The following is a 17,994-nucleotide window of genomic DNA, read 5'->3' as shown; positions in this document are numbered from 1 at the left end:
TCTCCTGGAATTTCTATCCAAATACATAGTTCTTTAAACAAAATCTTTTATGACTTTTAGAGCTTGACTTTGTTCCTGTATTGCTGAAACGCAATCGCTCTACTACTGGCACTAGAAGCTTCTGAACTGCTACTACTGCTGTTGTTGTTGCTGCCTTACCATTTTGAATGCTTTTCCTATATTACTGAAACTCAATCGCTCTACTACTGGCACTAGAAGCTTCTGTACTGCTACTACTGCTGTTGTTGCTGCCTTACCATTTTGAATGCTTTTCCTGTAGTGCTGAAACTCAATCGCTCTACTACTGCCACTAGAAGCTTCTGAACTGGTACTACTGCTGTTGTTGCTGCGTCACCATTTTGAATGCTTTTCCTGTATTGCTGAAACTCAATCGCTCTAATACTGGCATTAGAAGCTTCTGAACTGTTACTACTGCTGTTGTTTCTGCCTTACCATTTTGAATGCTTTTCCCCGGAGATCGTCCGGGGAGGCCCTTCTCCTGATCCCGCCTGCCTCACAGGCGCGCCTGGCGGGGATGAGGGATAGGGCCTTCTCCGTGGTGGCCCCCCGGCTGTGGAACACCCTCCCTGTGGACATCAGACTGGCGCCCTCCCTTATGTCATTCCGCAAGAGACTAAAGATGTGGTTGTTTGAGAAGGCGTTTGAGTAAGTGCTGCAAGAACTGGCAATGACGATTGGAACGGAACATGGATAACGAGATTTGGATTGTGATTAAACAATGAGACGTCGCGAATGATTTAGTGTAATTGTATTATTGATAGTGATGTTGTTTAATGTTGTTGTGATATTGCGTATGTCGTAAATTGTACCTGTTTTTACATGTTGTACACTGCCGTGAGTCGCCCTAGGGCTGAGAACGGCGGTCTACAAGTGCAGTAAATAAATAAATAAATAAATAAAATAATAAATATTGTTGAAACTCAATTGCTCTACTACTGGCACTAGAAGCTTCTGAGCCACTGCCACTGCTGCTGTTGTTGCTGCATTACCATTTTGCATGCTTTTCCTGTATTGCTGAAACTCAATTGCTCTACTACTAGCATTAGAAGCTTCTGAACTGCTACTACTGCTGTTGTTGCTGCGTTACCATTTTGAATGCTTATTATTATTATTATTATTATTATTATTATTATCCCGCTGTCCCACCATCGCGTCACAAGCTTTGCTCACCCTCTGAGGCCGGCCAGCACCTGGGCGCGCTTCCGCTTGGCATTCTGGGTGATGATGGTGCGGTACGCCTGCCGATCGATGGCCCACAGCTGCACCAGAGTCACCGCTGGGAATTGGGGGGAGACAAAAGGGTTAATGGTGGGGGGATAGTCAGGAACAAGGACCAATGTAGTGGAGGGGTGTGTGACTGCACTAGGCTCCAGGGTGAGTTTGCATGCATTTCAAGGCATTTCTCAGGCAATATCCTCCCTCTGAAACAGAGCCTCATGTCACCTGTTGCTCGTTGCCTGCTTCCCATCCAAATCCTAATCACTGTGCTGTCATGCGCTGGGCCTATAGCAAATAGCTTTTGAACAGGGCATGCTCTTTGTGCCCAGTGGGAAGCCGGGGTGCCTCGAGTGAGAGGCCCTAAGGATTTTCCTATACAGAGTCTTTAAAAGCTTGAAAAGTTTAACAATGTCCTTTATTATTGTATTGTCGAAGGCTTTCATGGCCGGAATCACTGGGTTGTTATAGGTTTTTCCGGGATACATGGCCATGTTCTGGAGGCAATTTTTCTCCTGACGTTTCGCCTGCATCTATGGCAAGCATTGCCATAGATGCAGGCGAAACGTCAGGAGAAAAATTGCCTCCAGAACATGGCCATATAGCCCGGAAAAACCTACAACAACTCCTTTATTCTTGCTTAGGTCTTCAACAAAACAATCAAATACTTCTCAGATCTCCAACAGGTCAAACAAATACTTCAAGGTTTTGAATCAACTGGTGGTTTTCTTATAGAATCATATAATCAAAGAGTTGGAAGAGACCTCCTGTGCCATCATCCAGTCCAACCCCATTCTGCCAAGAAGCAGGAACATCGCATTCAAATCACCCCTGACAGATGGCCATCCAGCCTCTGTTTAAAAGCTTCTGAACATTAGGAAGAACTTCCTGACTGTGAGAGCCGTTCAGCAGTGGAACTCTCTGCCCCGGAGTGTGGTGGAGGCTCCTTCTTTGGAAGCTTTGAAACAGAGGCTGGATGGCCATCTGTCAGGGGTGATTTGAATGCAATATTCCTGCTTCTTGGCAGAATGGGGTTGGACTGGATGATGGCCCAGGAGGTCTCTTCCAACTCTTTGATTCTATGATTCCAAAGAAGGACCCTCCACCACACTCCAGGGCAGAGAGTTCCACTGCTGAACGGCTCTCACAGTCAGGAAGTTCTTCCTCGTGTTCAGATGGAATCTCCTCTCTTGTAGTTTGAAGCCATTGTTCCCTTGCGTCCAAGTCTCCAAGGAAGCAGAAAACAAGCTTGCTCCCTCCTCCTCCCTGTGGCTTCCTCTCACATATTTATACATGGCTATCATATCTCCTCTCATCCTTCCCTTCTTCAAGCTAAACATGCCCAGTTGCCTAAGCCGCTCCTCATAGGGCTTGTTCTCCAGACCCTTGGTCATTTTAGTCGCCCTCCTCTGGACACATTCCAGCTTGTCAATATCTCTCTTCAGTTGTGGTGCCCAGAATTGGACACAATATTCCAGATGTGGTCTAACCAAAGCGGAATAGAGCATGGGGAGCATACTTACTTAGATCTAGACACTATTCTCCTATTGAAGAAGCCAAAACCCCATTGGCGTTTTTTGCCGCCACATCACATTGTTGGCTCATGTTTAACTTGTTGTCCACGAGGACTCCAAGATCTTAATCTTGTTCACAAGGGACAGGCAACTGGCTTCGTGAACGGTTTCTTTTCTTTAAGAGGAAAACCCTTTTTAACCCCTCCTTGGGCAATCTACTTTCTAAACTTTGTTGGTGTGGGTTCTACTCCCGGCTCCAAACCGCTTCTTGGGTCCCGAGTAGACTTACCAGGCAAGGCTTTGTAGATTCTCCAGCTGGAGTCCTTTGGAACTGTTTCCCCCCGGAATTTCATAAGAAACAAAACTTCTCTACAGGTGGAGCTGATTCACGTCCTGTAGCTAAGCTTTCAACTGTAAGACTGAGCTAAAATGGCTCCCTTTCCTTCCTGAACCCTGGGGAAAGGGGCGGAACTAAAAAACCCAACGATGATAGGCAGGTGGCTGCAAAGCAAAGGAAGCCACCTTATTGCAAAATGCATGGAACTTTGGAATTCATGCAAATACTCAAAGATAGAAAAGGAAATTGGATCTCCTGGTACAGCTGTACCAGCACAATCACTGTCCAGTCCTTATTTAGTTTCCAGGATCAGCTGGCTTCCAATGCCTTCAGGGTATCCAGGCAATGGGTTGGCCCCTTTAAGTCTCCTTTTATGTCATGAATTTCTCATAGATTTCCTCAGCTAGGAATGTTCGGAACTCATTTTGCCTCTTCCTTTCTCTGAAATGTTCCCGAACTCCTTCCAAGTATTAACCAGGGCCAGCCCTACTGAGCTTTCAAAATCAGATCGGATCAAGAGACCCTGCATAGGTAGGTTGGGCAACCCAAGGGGAAGTTGTGAACAAGCCACACTCTCCCAGCTCTATAGAGAAGCAAAGGGAAGCCAATTGCGCCAAGAAAATCCAGAGATGGGTTTATTACCTCATAGGAAACCTGCTACAAAACAGGAGCTTTTTTGTTGAGTTCCAGGGCCAGAGAAGCAGATGGCGGAAACAGAAGAACGGCCTGCCTCAGTGGAGCGTGCTTGCTCCAGCCATGTTCAACATCTACACAAATGGCCAGCCACTGCCAGAAGGGACAGAGAGTTTCATCTATGCTGATGATCGTGCCATCACCACTAAAGCAGGGAGCTTTGAGATGGTAGAACAGAAGCTCTCCGAAGCTCTAGGTGCTCTTACTGTCTACTACAGGGAAAACCAGCTGATCCCTAACTGCCTTGGTCCTTTCACTATTGGTTGCTACTTCCCAGCGGATGTCAGGTGGTGCAAGACCGGCTAGACAGTGTAGTTTCTCCAGTGGTGTAGGGCACAGACACTCCGTGATGATGCGGCATGTCTCATTCAGAGCCACATCTACTGTTTTAGTGAGGTGAGATGTGTTCCACACTGGATCTAGGGAAGTCATGCTCCCCATGCTCTATTCCGCCTTGGTTAGACCACACCTGGAATATTGTGTCCAGTTCTGGGCACCACCATTCAAGAGAGAGATTGACTCTTAAGCTGGAATGTGTCCAGAGGAGGGCGACTAAAATGATCAAGGGTCTGGAGAACAAGCCCTATGAGGAGCGGCTTAGGGAACTGGGCATGTTTAGCCTGAAGAAGAGAAGGCTGAGAGGAGACATGATGAGAGGCATGTATAAATATGTGAGAGGAAGCCACAGGGAGGAGGAGGGAGCAAGCTTCCTTTCTGCTTCCCTGGAGACTAGGACGCAATGGAACAATGGCTTCAAACTACAAGAGAGGAGATTCCATCTGAACATGAGGAAGAACTTCCTGACTGTGAGAGCCGTTCAGCAGTGGAACTCTCTGCCCCGGAGTGTGGTGGAGACTCCTTCTTTGGAAGCTTTTAAGCAGAGGCTGGATGGCCATCTGTCAGGGGTGATTTGAATGCAATATTCCTGCTTCTTGACATAATGGGGTTGGACTGGATGGCCCATGAGGTCTCTTCCAACTCTTTGATTCTATGATTCTATGATTCTATGATCATCAGCATAGATGAAGCTCTCTGTCCCTTCTGGCAGTGGCTGGTCATTTGTGTAGATGTTGAACATGGATGGAGCAAGCACGCTCCACTGAGGCAGGCTGTTCTTCTGTTTCCGCCATCTGCTTCTCCGGCCCTGGAACTCAACAAAAAAGCTCCTGTTTTGTAGCAGGTTTCCTATGAGGCGGGTTGTCCATGACTTGAAGCAACAGTCGAGGGAAGCAGCTCCTCCTTGCCATGCTCCTCAGTTTCAGGACAGCAAGGTATCCCATGGCCTGGCACATTGGACCTACCTGCTGTTGTCAGGTATTTATTTATTTATCTATCATGTCAGGAGCAAACCAAAACAGTTGTATTGCATTTTTAACAAACAAAACACAAAGTTTGCAGACTTGACATTCCATTAAATGCCCTTTGACCAGTATCTGGACACTTGGGAGTGCCTCTGGTGTTGCCGTAAGAAGGTCCTCCCTTGTGCATGTGGCAGGGCTCAGGATGCATTGCAGCAGGTGGTCAGTGGTTTGCTCTTCTCCACACTCTCATGTCGAGGATTCCACTTTGTGGCCCCATTTCTTGAGGTTGGCTCTGCATCTCGTGGTGTCAGAGCGCAGTCTGTTCAGCACCTTCCAAGTCGTCCACTCTTCTGTGTGCCCAGGAGGGAGTCTCTCATTTGGTATCAGCCATTGGTTGAGGTGCTGGGTTTGAGCCTGCCACTTTTGGACTCTCGCTTGCTGAGGTGTTCCAGCGAGTGTCTCTGTAGATCTTAGAAAACTATTTCTTGAGTCGTTGATGTGCTGGCTGATACCCAAACAGGGGATGAGCTGGAGATGTCTCTGCCTTGGTCCTTTCACTATTGGCTGCTACTTCCCGGCGGATGTCAGATGGTGCAATACCGGCTAAACGGTGTAGTTTCTCCAGTGGTGTAGGGCGCAGACACCCCATGATGATGCGGCATGTCTCATTAAGAGCCACATCCACTGTTTTAGCATGGTGAGATGTGTTCCACACTGGGCATGCATACTCAGCAGCAGAGTAGCACAGCACAAGGGCAGATGTCTTCACTGTGTCTGGTTGTGATCCCCAGGTTGTGCCAGTATTATATTATTTCTAGCACCCACTTTTTGCTTGATGCTCAGGCAGTGCTTCTTGTCGGTCAGAGCACGGGTTGCCAGGTGACCCACCATCAATACCTTTCCATTGTGCCAAGACAGGCAGGCGGGCTTCTCCATGGGGAGCCTTCCCACCGCCTTCCTCTCTCTCTCTCTTTGCGCACTCAACACAAAGCCCGACTGTCACAGTGCTCTGCGAAGAAGAAGGAGCGCCACTTGCCACCACGGCTTGCTCTTCCTCCGCTCTGTGTGGGCTGCGCCTTTGCCATTAACTTTATTTTTTTTGCATCGTGATTGATGCCAAAGACAAAAGGGAAGGAAGCCGCATGGCAGCAGCGACAGCAAGTAGTGTTTCCGAAGGCGCATAATGCAAGGGAAGGAGGATGCTCTGGGAAGATGGGGAAATGGAGAGGAAGGGTCTGCCAAGAGGAGGAAGAAGAAGAGGGAGGGTGAGCGGTCCCACTGGGTGGGCCACCGTCTCCAGCCACCAGCGGAGACGCGGCTGTGCCATTCCCATGGCAACGACACCAAAGATGCCCCCGCATCCGTCACTTGCAGAGGCCGTGAATGCCAACAAGAGGAAAGGGAAGGAGGGAGGCGATGCGTGCGCGCCACCCACTCAGCCCACCCTGCTTTTGCCAAGGCTCCCCCCCCCAATGCATTCGCCACATCACTTTGGGGTCCACGTCCCTCACCATACTCAATCCAGAGTCCCTGCTCAAGCTAATCATGTTAAGATAGATGGGAGTCGTTCAAAGCAATTAAATTAGCGCATAAAATTCCCGACAGGCAGCCATGTTCATCCTTCACAGCCAAATCGACAAAAGAAACGCCGAGCCCATCAACACTAACAAGCGCATAATGTGCAAGAGAGATATTGACAAGCTGGAATGTGTCCAGAGGAGGGCGACTAAAATGATCAAGGGTCTGGAGAACAAGCCCTATGAGGAGCGGCTTAAAGAGCTGGGCATGTTTAGCCTGAAGAAGAGAAGGCTGAGAGGAGACATGATAGCCATGGATAAATATGTGAGAGGAAGCCACGGGGAGGAGGAGGGAGCAAGCTTGTTTTCTGCTGCCCTGGAGACTAGGACACGGAACAATGGCTTCAAACTACAAGAGAGGAGATTCCATCTGAACATGAGGAAGAACTTCCTGACTGTGAGAGCCGTTCAGCAGTGGAACTCTCTGCCCCGGAGTGTGGTGGAGGCTCCTTCTTTGGAAGCTTTGAAGCAGAGGCTGGATGGTCATCTGTCAGGAGTGATTTGAATGCAATATTCCTGCTTCTTGGCAGAATGGGGTTGGACTGGATGGCCCATGAGGTCTCTTCCAACTCTTTGATTCTATGATTCTATGAAAGCGCATAATGCGCTCAGCACATCGAAAAGGCTAAAAGCCTTCGTTTCGTTGCCGTTTCCCGCTCTAAAAGTGAGTGGGATGGGAATCATGGTGTCACCCCCCAAAACACAGTCAACGCAGGGTTGTTGTGAGTTTTCTGGACTGCTCCAGAAGCATTCTCTCCTGACATTTCATCCACATCTATAGCAGGCATCCTCAGAGGTTGTGAGGTCTATTGGAAACTAGGCAAGTGGGGCTGGAAACTAGGCAGGTAAAGGTAAAGTTTTTCCCTTGACATTAAGTCCATAAACACTGACAAGCACATAATGTGCACAGCGCATAATGCGCTCAGCACATCGAAAAGGCGAAAAGGCTTCGTTTCGTTGCCGTTTCCCGCTCTAAAAGTGAGTCGGATGGGAGTCATGGTGACACCCCCCCAAACGCATTCAACGCAGGGTTGTGAGTTTTCTGGGCTCTTCCAGAAGCATTCTCTCCTGACATTTCATCCACATCTATAGTAGGCATCCTCAGACGTTGTGAGGTCTGTTGGAAACTAGCCAAGTGGGCTTTTTCAGAAGCATTCTCTCCTGACATTTCATCCACATCTATAGCAGGCATCCTCAGAGGTTGTGAGGTCTGTTGGAAACTAGGAAAATTGGCTTGCCTAGTTTCCAACAGACCTCACAGCCTCTGGGGATGCCTGCCATAGATGCAGGTGAAACATCAGGAGAGAATGCTTCTCAACCAGGGCCAGCTGACACCTTCCAACAAAGGATTCCCCCGGGCAGGGAGTAGCCAGGTTTCGAAGCTGCAAGGCCTTTCAACGCTAATCAAGCTGGCCAATTGCAACATTCACACTTGCCTCCACCAGACAAGAGTTCTTTCTCCCACCTGGATATCATTCCGCAGGGATATCAACCCCACTTGCCTAGTTTCCAACAGACCTCACAGCCTCTGAGGATGCCTGCCATAGATGTGGGCGAAATGTCAGGAGAGAATGCTCCTGAAAAAAGCCCATTTTCCTAGTTTCTAACAGGCCTCACAACCTCTGAGGATGCCTGCCATAGATGTGGGCGAAATGTCAGGAGAGAATGCTCCTGAAAAAAGCCAAATTTCCTAGTTTCCAACAGACCTCACAACCTCTGGGGATGCCTGCCATAGATGTGGGTAAAATGTCAGGAGAGAATGCTCCTGAAAAAAGCCCATTTTCCTAGTTTCCCACAGGCCTCACAACCTCTGAGGATGCCTGCCATAGATGTGGGTGAAATGTCAGGAGAGAATGCTCCTGAAAAAAGCCAATTTTCCTAGTTTCCAACAGACCTCACAACCTCTGAGGATGCCTGCCATAGATGCGGGCAAAACACCAAGAGAGAATGCTTCTCAATCAGGGCTGGCTAATACCTTCCAACAAAGGATTCCCCCAGGCAGGGAGTAGCCAGGTTTTAAAGCTGTAAGGCCTTTCAACGGTAATCAAGTTGGCCAATTGCAACATTCACACTTGCCTCCAACAGACAAGAGTTCTTTCTCCCACCTGGATATCATTCCACAGGGATATCAACCCCACTTGCTTAGTTTCCAACAGACCTCACAACCTCTGAGGATGCCTGCCATAGATGCAGGCAAAATGTCAGAAGGGAATGCTTCTGGAACATGGCCATAGAGTCCAGAAAACTCACAGCAACCCAGTCATTCTGGCCATGGAAGCCTTTGTCAATACAGAGTCAACACACTTTTTGGAAAGGGAAAAGCATGAAGAGAGGGAACATGTGCCAACTCAGGGATTAGCAAAAGAACACCTTGCAAGAGTCAAAAGCCTGGTGCTCTGCAGACTTCCCTTCAGCTGGAACAAAGTACTAAAGGGGAATGAGAGCCAAACAGAGCAGATCCCACACCTGGCACACATGGGAAAGGCATGGAGGGAGAGCATGTGCCAACGCATGAGCAGAAGGACACCTTGGAGGAGAGAATGGCAGCCATCTCAGGTCAAAGGTGCAACAGATGTAATTTCCAAAACATCGACGTCAGGAGGATTGCCAGCATTGTTTGCTTGCACATGTTGCAGACACACAAGCATATAGACGTATGTTCCTTTCTCTCCTCACCTGTGACGGTGGCCGTGCGCCGGCAGTTGTACAGGACGGCCAGCTCCCCGAAGACATCCCCCGGGAGCAGCGTGCGCAGCTGGCGCCCCTTCTGCGTCACCCGCAGCTCTCCCTCTGCCAAGGGGAGAAAGAGAAGGAGAAGACATAAACATCATGCTAATATGACATTCCCTTACTCAAGAGGTTTGTATCCCTAGGTCAGGAGGAGACATGCGCAAACTTTGGCCCTCAGGGCATTTTGGACTGCAACTCCCACAATTCCTAACCACCGTTAGAGTTGTAATAGTACAACTCTAGTTTGAGCCACAATCTGCTCCTGGTCTTCTTTTGGCAGAGATCGGGGAGCTTTTCCATCTTTTGCTTCTGATTATGTTATCTCTCTGATTACTACATTGCCCATCAAGTGATGTCCACATATGCAGTTGCTTCTTGAAATGCATCCTTACCATGCTATAGCTCCCAGGACTCCACAGTAGTTAAAGTGGGGTCAAACTAACATTATTTCTACAGTGTAGATACAGTGCTTGATGGATGTCTTTGTAACGAACCAACTGTTTTATATATATATATATATATATATATATATATATATATATATATATACACATACACTTTATTTGTACCCCGCTAGCATCTCCCAAGGGATTCGATGCGGCTTACAAAACTAAAACGAGTCTCTCTCCTTGCCCGTAACACCCAGAGTCCAAAACACCAGAGTCCAAAACACCCGAAAGGCTGAAGTTTAACCATACCTGATTTACACTGTAGAATTAATGCAGTTCTATCTCACTTTAATTGCTCAAGGCTATAACCATGGGACCTGCATTTTGACAAGGCATCTGTCCTCTACAGAAGAGAAGGCTGTAGGCTTTGTGAAGCTACAGCTCCCATGATTCCACAGCATGGAGTCATAGTAGAGAAAGTGGTGCAAAACTATTTATTCAACAGTGTAGATGCACCCAATATCCCTGCTTTAGTTCGGAGTTCTTCTGACCCCAGGCAATTAGGATTAATAGTACAATCTATTAATAGTACAATCTACAATTCGGAGTTCTTCTGGCCCCAGTCAATTAGGATTAATAGTACAACTCTAGTTTGAGCCACAATCTGCTCCCGGTCTTCTTTTGGCAGAGATCGTGGAGCTTTTCCATCTTTTGCTTCTGATTATGTTATCTCTCTGATTACTACATTGCCCATCAAGTGATGTCCACATATGCAGTTGCTTCTTGAAATGCATCCTTACCAAGCTACAACTCCCAGGATTCCATAGTTAAAGTGGGATCAAATTAACATTATTTCTACAGTGTAGATACATTGCTTGATAGATGTCTTTGTAATGAACCAACTGTTGGCCTTGCAAAACTAAAACGAGTCACTCTCCTTGCCCATAACTTCTAGAGTCCAAAACACCGGAGTCCAAAACACTGGAGGGCTGTCCAAAATACCTGGAGGGTTGAAGTTTGCTCTCCACTGCTTTTCAAACTATGGATCCCTTTAGCTCAGTGTTTGGCTCAGATCAATGTTGACAATAGTAAAGGTTTCTGAATGCCACCTAGTGGCTGTTGTCGGCATTGACACTAAATCTGTCGTACAGTGATTGCAATGGATGCTTCAGCTGTACTTCATAAAAAAGGGAAAATCCACTTTTTAGGTGAGCCTTTCCAATGCTGATTTGTATCAATGGATGCTTCAGCTGTACTTCATAAAAAAGGGAAAATCCACTTTTTAGGTGAGCCCTTCCAATGCTGATTTGTATCAATGGATGCTTCAGCTGTACTTCATAAAAAAGGGAAAATCCACTTTTTAGGTGAGCCTTTCTAATGCTGATTTGTATCAATGGATGCTTCAGCTGTACTTCATAAAAAAGGGAAAATCCACTTTTTAGGTGAGCCCTTCCAATGCTGATTTGTATCAATGGATGCTTCAGCTGTACTTCATAAAAAAGGGAAAATCCACTTTTTAGGTGAGCCTTTCTAATGCTGATTTGTATCAATGGATGCTTCAGCTGTACTTCATAAAAAAGGGAAAATCCACTTTTTAGGTGAGCCTTTCTAATGCTGATTTGTATCAATGGATGCTTCAGCTGTACTTCATAAAAAAGGGAAAATCCACTTTTTAGGTGAGCCCTTCCAATGCTGATTTGTATCAATGGATGCTTCAGCTGTACTTCATAAAAAAGGGAAAATCCACTTTTTAGGTGAGCCTTTCTAATGCTGATTTGTATCAATGGATGCTTCAGCTGTACTTCATAAAAAAGGGAAAATCCACTTTTTAGGTGAGCCCTTCCAATGCTGATTTGTATCAATGGATGCTTCAGCTGTACTTCATAAAAAAGGGAAAATCCACTTTTTAGGTGAGCCTTTCTAATGCTGATTTGTATCAATGGATGCTTCAGCTGTACTTCATAAAAAAGGGAAAATCCACTTTTTAGGTGAGCCTTTCTAATGCTGATTTGTATCAATGGATGCTTCAGCTGTACTTCATAAAAAAGGGAAAATCCACTTTTTAGGTGAGCCCTTCCAATGCTGATTTGTATCAATGGATGCTTCAGCTGTACTTCATAAAAAAGGGAAAATCCACTTTTTAGGTGAGCCTTTCTAATGCTGATTTGTATCAATGGATGCTTCAGCTGTACTTCATAAAAAAGGGAAAATCCACTTTTTAGGTGAGCCTTTCCAATGCTGATTTGTATCAATGGATGCTTCAGCTGTACTTCATAAAAAAGGGAAAATCCACTTTTTAGCTGAGCCTTTCCAATGCTGATTTGTATCAATGGATGCTTCAGCTGTACTTCATAAAAAAGGGAAAATCCACTTTTTAGGTGAGCCTTTCCAATGCTGATTTGTATCAATGGATGCTTCAGCTGTACTTCATAAAGAGGGAAAATCCACTTTTTAGCTGAGCCTTTCCAATGCTGATTTGTATCAATTGATGCTTCAGCTGTACTTCATAAAAAAGGGAAAATCCACTTTTTAGGTGAGCCTTTCCAATGCTGATTTGTATCAATGGATGCTTCAGCTGTACTTCATAAAAAAGGGAAAATCCACTTTTTAGCTGAGCCTTTCCAATGCTGATTTGTATCAATGGATGCTTCAGCTGTACTTCATAAAAAAGGGAAAATCCACTTTTTAGCTGAGCCTTTCCAATGCTGATTTGTATCAATGGATGCTTCAGCTGTACTTCATAAAAAAGGGAAAATCCACTTTTTAGGTGAGCCTTTCCAATGCTGATTTGTATCAATGGATGCTTCAGCTGTACTTCATAAAAAAGGGAAAATCCACTTTTTAGGTGAGCCTTTCCAATGCTGATTTGTATCAATGGATGCTTCAGCTGTACTTCATAAAAAAGGGAAAATCCACTTTTTAGGTGAGCCTTTCCAATGCTGATTTGTATCAATGGATGCTTCAGCTGTACTTCATAAAAAAGGGAAAATCCACTTTTTAGGTGAGCCTTTCCAATGCTGATTTGTATCAGCAAATGTTTGGTTGTTATGCCCATTTTATATACTTATTTACCTGGGTTCACGTAAACGTATCTTGGGCCAAAAATTCAAGAAGCCCTGATCTACTCCAAGTTTCCCACTCGCCAGATTTCAGGATTTACGTTCCAGCTGCTTCACCTTCGTGCAGCCCAAAGTTGGCTCTCTCTGGTACTTAGGAAAGAGATGAAAGATGGATCTGCATCTCATTTGCATAGCAATGACGCCTTAACCCATAGGCCTGAACCGCTTCCTCAGGAGCTTTGTGCGGGTGTCAGGAAACTGGAGGACCGGAAAATCCGCTGCTCAAGCTTCCTCCCCATCTTTATTCATAAGCACACACACATACACACATACACACACACACAATAAGCCCTTTGCTTGGCTTGTATGGGGTGCAAAAGCAGCAGCTGCTCAAAAGACACCTCAAAAGTGGTCATCATCTTGGACTTGATGAGCTTCCTTAGAACCCATTGAGAACTTTGGAGTGAGTCATGGAAAGCCCTCTGGACCAGCTCAGAGGCACTCTTGGCTTTCTTAACTCATACAACAACAACAACAACAACAACAACAGCAACAACAACAACAGTAACAACAACAACACTTCCTAGCCTTTAAGGAGCATCTTCCTTGGCCTTCCTCTCTGCCTCGGTTTCCCCAGCGGCCCTTTTCCCCTGTCACAAATGGTCTAAATGACGTTTGTTCATTTTAGTGTTGACCTTTTGCATGTTTTTAACGATGTCGGAGTCGTGCTAATTTGCAGTCCACCTTGCGCTCCAGTCTTGAGAGAGGAATATAAATAATGCTAATATTGGGCTGCTGTGAGTTTTTTGGGCAGTCTGACCATGTTCCAGGAGCATTCTCTCCGGATGTTTCACCTGCATCTGTGGCAGGCATCCACAAGAGGTTTGTTGGCAGCGAGGCAAGTGGAGTGTATATATCTATCTGTAGAATGTCCAGGATGGGAGAAAGAATCCTTGTCTACGTAAAGCAATTGTGAATGTTGCAATTAGCAAGACTGAATAGCATTAAGTAGCTATGAAGCTGCAAAGTCAATCAGTGAGGGTATCTGCATAGAGGAAATGAAGCAAGTGTAGTGTATATATGCCTGTGGAATGATGTCCAGGATGGGAGAAAGAACCCTTGTCTGTGGAAAGCAATTGTGGATGTTGCAGTTAGCAAGCTTGAATAGCATTGAGTAGCTATGCAGCTGCAAAGTCAATCAGGGAGGGTATCTGCATAGAGGTAGTGAAGCAAGTGCAGTGTATATATGCCTGTGGAATGATGTCCAGGGTGGGAGAAAAAACCCTTGTCTGTGTAAAGCAAGTGTGGATGTTGCAATGGGCAAGCTTGAATAGCATCGAGTAGCTATGAAGCTGCAAAGTCAATCAGTGAGGGTATCTGGATAGAGGTAGTGAAGCAAGTGCGGTGTATATATGCTTTGTGGAATGATGTCCGGGGTGGAGAAAGAACCCTTGTCTACGTAAAACAATTGTGGGTGTTGCAATTAGCAAGCCTGAATAGCATTGCAAAGTCAATCAGTGAGGGTATCTGGATAGAGGTAGTGAAGCAAGTGCAGTGTATATATGCCTGTGGAATGATATCCAGCGTGGGAGAAAGAACTCTTGTCCATGTAAAGCAATTGTGAATGTTGCAATTAGCAATTTTGAATAGCATTGAGTAGCTATGAAGCTGCAAAGTCAATCAGTGAGGGTATCTGCATATATGCCTGTTGAATAATGTCCAGGGTGGTGGTGGTGGTGGGGGGGGGGGACCCTTGTCTGTGTAAAGCAATTGGGAATGTTGCAATTAGCAAGCTTGAATAGCATCGAGTAGCTATGAAGCTGCAAAGTCAATCAGTGAGGGTATCTGCATAGAGGAAATGAAGCAAGTGCAGTGTATATATGCCTGTGGAATGATAACCCGGGTGGGAGGAAAAAAAACCTTGTCTGTGCAAAGCAAGTATGGATGTTGCAATTAGCAAGCTCGAATAGCATTGACTAGCTATGAAGCTGCAAAGTCAATCAGTGAGAGTATCTGCATAGAGGTAGTGAAGCAAGTGCAGTGTATATACGCTTGTGGAATGATGTCCAGGGTGGGAGAAAGAACCCTTGTCTACATAAAGCAATTGTGAATGTTGCAATGCAAAGTCAATCAGTGAGGGTATCTGGATAGAGGTAATGAAGCAAGTGCAGTGTATATATGCCTGTGGAATGATAACCCGGGTGGGAGGAAAAAAAACCTTGTCTGTGCAAAGCAAGTATGGATGTTGCAATTAGCAAGCTCGAATAGCATTGACTAGCTATGAAGCTGCAAAGTCAATCAGTGAGAGTATCTGCATAGAGGTAGTGAAGCAAGTGCAGTGTATATACGCTTGTGGAATGATGTCCAGGGTGGGAGAAAGAACCCTTGTCTACATAAAGCAATTGTGAATGTTGCAATGCAAAGTCAATCAGTGAGGGTATCTGGATAGAGGTAGTGAAGCAAGTGTAGTGTACATATGCCTGTGGAATGATGTCCAGGGTGGGAGAAAGAACCCTTGTCTGTGTAAAGCAATTGTGAATGTTGCAATTAGCAATTTTGAATAGCATTGAGCAGCTATGAAGCTGCAAAGTCAATCAGTGAGAGTATCTGCATAGAGGTAGTGAAGCAAGTGCAGTGTATATACGCTTGTGGAATGATGTCCAGGGTGGGAGAAAGAACCCTTGTCTACATAAAGCAATTGTGAATGTTGCAATGCAAAGTCAATCAGTGAGGGTATCTGGATAGAGGTAGTGAAGCAAGTGTAGTGTACATATGCCTGTGGAATGATGTCCAGGGTGGGAGAAAGAACCCTTGTCTGTGTAAAGCAATTGTGAATGTTGCAATTAGCAATTTTGAATAGCATTGAGCAGCTATGAAGCTGCAAAGTCAATCAGTGAGGGTATCTGCATAGAGGAAATGAAGCAAGTGCAGTGTATATATGCCTGTGGAATGATGTCCAGGGTGGGAGAAAGAACTCTTGTCTACGTAAAGGAATTGTGAATGTTGCAGTTAGCAAGCCTGAATAGCATTGAGTAGCTATGAAGCTGCAAAGTCAATCAGTGAGGGTATCTGCATATATGCCTGTTGAATAATGTCCAGGGTGGGGGGGGGGGGACCCTTGTCTGTGTAAAGAAATTGTGGATGTTGCAATTAGCAAGCTTGAATAGTATTGAGTAGCTAGGAAGCTGCAAAGTCAATCAGTGAGGGTATCTGCGTAGAGGTAGCCTTGCCTCAGTTTGGGAGGTGTTCATAAGAGGTAGCCTGGCTTCTGTGACCTAAAGGCATCCTCTGTTTGTGAGGTGTTAACTTCCAGAGGGAAGATTCCTCTCACTTCCTGTTGTCTCATCCTGTTCTTATCTAGAAGTCATTTGTCCGTAAGGTGTTTGCAACCTGGGGACTGCCTGTAGTGAAACTGTAAATAACGCAGTGTATGGGGATCTCATGAAACCCTTGCATGCATATTTCTAAAAATATGACGACGTTTTGCTTATTTCGCCTAGACTCAGAGGTTTCTTGCCACATTGGTGCGAGACACCCACACAATGCCGCCAACACACAATTGTGCCGCAACGCACGGTGTGGAAAGCTCTGGCTTAGATGGAATCTCGCTTCCTGGAATTTGCATCTATGGAGCCATCGCTTCCTACTCTCTGGAGCTTCAGGAAGCAAGGCTGTCCTGTCCTCCTCGATGGCACCTCTTCTCCTACTTCTCTTCTCCCAGGCTTCTCTTCTCGATTGGACAACAAGGTAAACAAAGCCAAGAGTGTGATGCGCCGGCTCAAAAAGACAATGGGATTTTGGGCTGTATCAAAAGGAGTCTGGAGTATGGATCAGAGAGAAGATCAGACCTCTTGTCTTAGGCAATCCCTCGTTGGCCGAGTAGGATAGTCTTCTAGGATCAGTGTTCTGGTGGGTCCGTAGGTGACTGTGGAGCCCTCTTCTTGACCTGCATCTTCTTCCACAGTGAGAGCATTGGTTTCCAGGTGGAAGCTCCTTCTTTCACTGACTCATAGAATAGTAGAGTTGGAAGACCAGCAGTGCTGCAGAATCCAAAGAGGCACCAAAGGGAGGAACGTGCCAAGAAGATGAAGGCACATCAAGCCAACCCTGCCTTCTGTCTGGAAACCAATGTCCTCACTGTGGGAGAAGAACGGCCTGCCTCAGGGGAGCGTGCTTGCTCCATCCATGTTCAACATCTACACAAATGACCAGCCACTGCCAGAAGGGACAGAGAGTTTTATCTATGCTGATGATCGTGCCATCACCGCTCAAGCAGGGAGCTTTGAGATGGTAGAACAGAAGCTCTCTGAAACTCTAGGTGCTCTTACCGCCTATTTCAGGGAAAACCAGCTGATCCCTAACCCATCTAAAACACAGACATGTGCCTTTCACCTCAAGAACAGACAAGCATCCCGAGCTCTGAGGATTATGACCTGGGAAGGAATCCCACGGGAGCATTGCAGCGCACCCAAATACCTGGGAGTAACTCTGGACCGTGCTCTGACCTACAAGAAGCACTGCCTGAACATCAAGCAAAAAGTGGGTGCTAGAAACAATATCATACGAAAGCTACTGGCACAACCTGGGGATCACAACTAGACACAGTGAAGACATCTGCCCTTGCACTATGCTACTCTGCTGCTGAGTATGCATGCCCAGTGTGGAACACATCTCACCACGCTAAAACAGTGGATGTGGGTCTTAATGAGACATGCCACATCATCATGGGGTGTCTGCGCCCTACACCACTGGAGAAATTACACTGCTTAGCCGGTATTGCACCACCTGACATCCACCGGGAAGTAGCTGCCAATAGTGAAAGGACCAAGGCAGAGACATCTCCAGCTCATTCCCTGTTTGGACATCAGCCAGCACATCAACGACTTAAATCAAGACATAGTTGTCTAAGATCTACAGAGACACTCGCTGGAACACCCCAGCAAGTGAGAGTCCAAAAGTGGCAGGCTCAAACCCAGAACCTCAACCCATAGCTGATACCAAATGAGAGACTCCCTCCTGGGCACACAGAAGACTTGGAGGGCGCTGAACAGACTGTGCTCTGGCACCACAAGATGCAGAGCCAACCTCAAGAAATGGGGCCACAACGTGGAATCCTCGACATGCGAGTGTGGAGAAGAGCAAACCACTGACCACCTGC

General features: G+C 46.2%; 1 protein-coding gene across 2 annotated transcripts in view; it reads right to left on the bottom strand.

The window, feature by feature from the left end:
- LOC132780148 (cGMP-dependent protein kinase 1-like) overlaps nucleotides 1-17,994 on the bottom strand; it is a 71,078-nt gene that overhangs the window by 42,202 nt on the left and 10,882 nt on the right. For both annotated transcript variants that reach the window (XM_067470517.1, XM_067470536.1), the window contains 2 exons: nucleotides 9,335-9,448; nucleotides 1,192-1,297 (listed from right to left, as the gene is read on the bottom strand). In XM_067470517.1, the coding sequence (XP_067326618.1) occupies nucleotides 1,192-1,297; nucleotides 9,335-9,448 (220 nt within the window). The remainder of the gene's footprint in view (nucleotides 1-1,191; nucleotides 1,298-9,334; nucleotides 9,449-17,994) is intronic.

This window comes from Anolis sagrei, chromosome 1, assembly GCF_037176765.1.
Source record: "Anolis sagrei isolate rAnoSag1 chromosome 1, rAnoSag1.mat, whole genome shotgun sequence".
Lineage (NCBI taxonomy): Eukaryota > Metazoa > Chordata > Lepidosauria > Squamata > Dactyloidae > Anolis > Anolis sagrei.
This window is presented reverse-complemented; position numbering and strand designations above follow the sequence as displayed.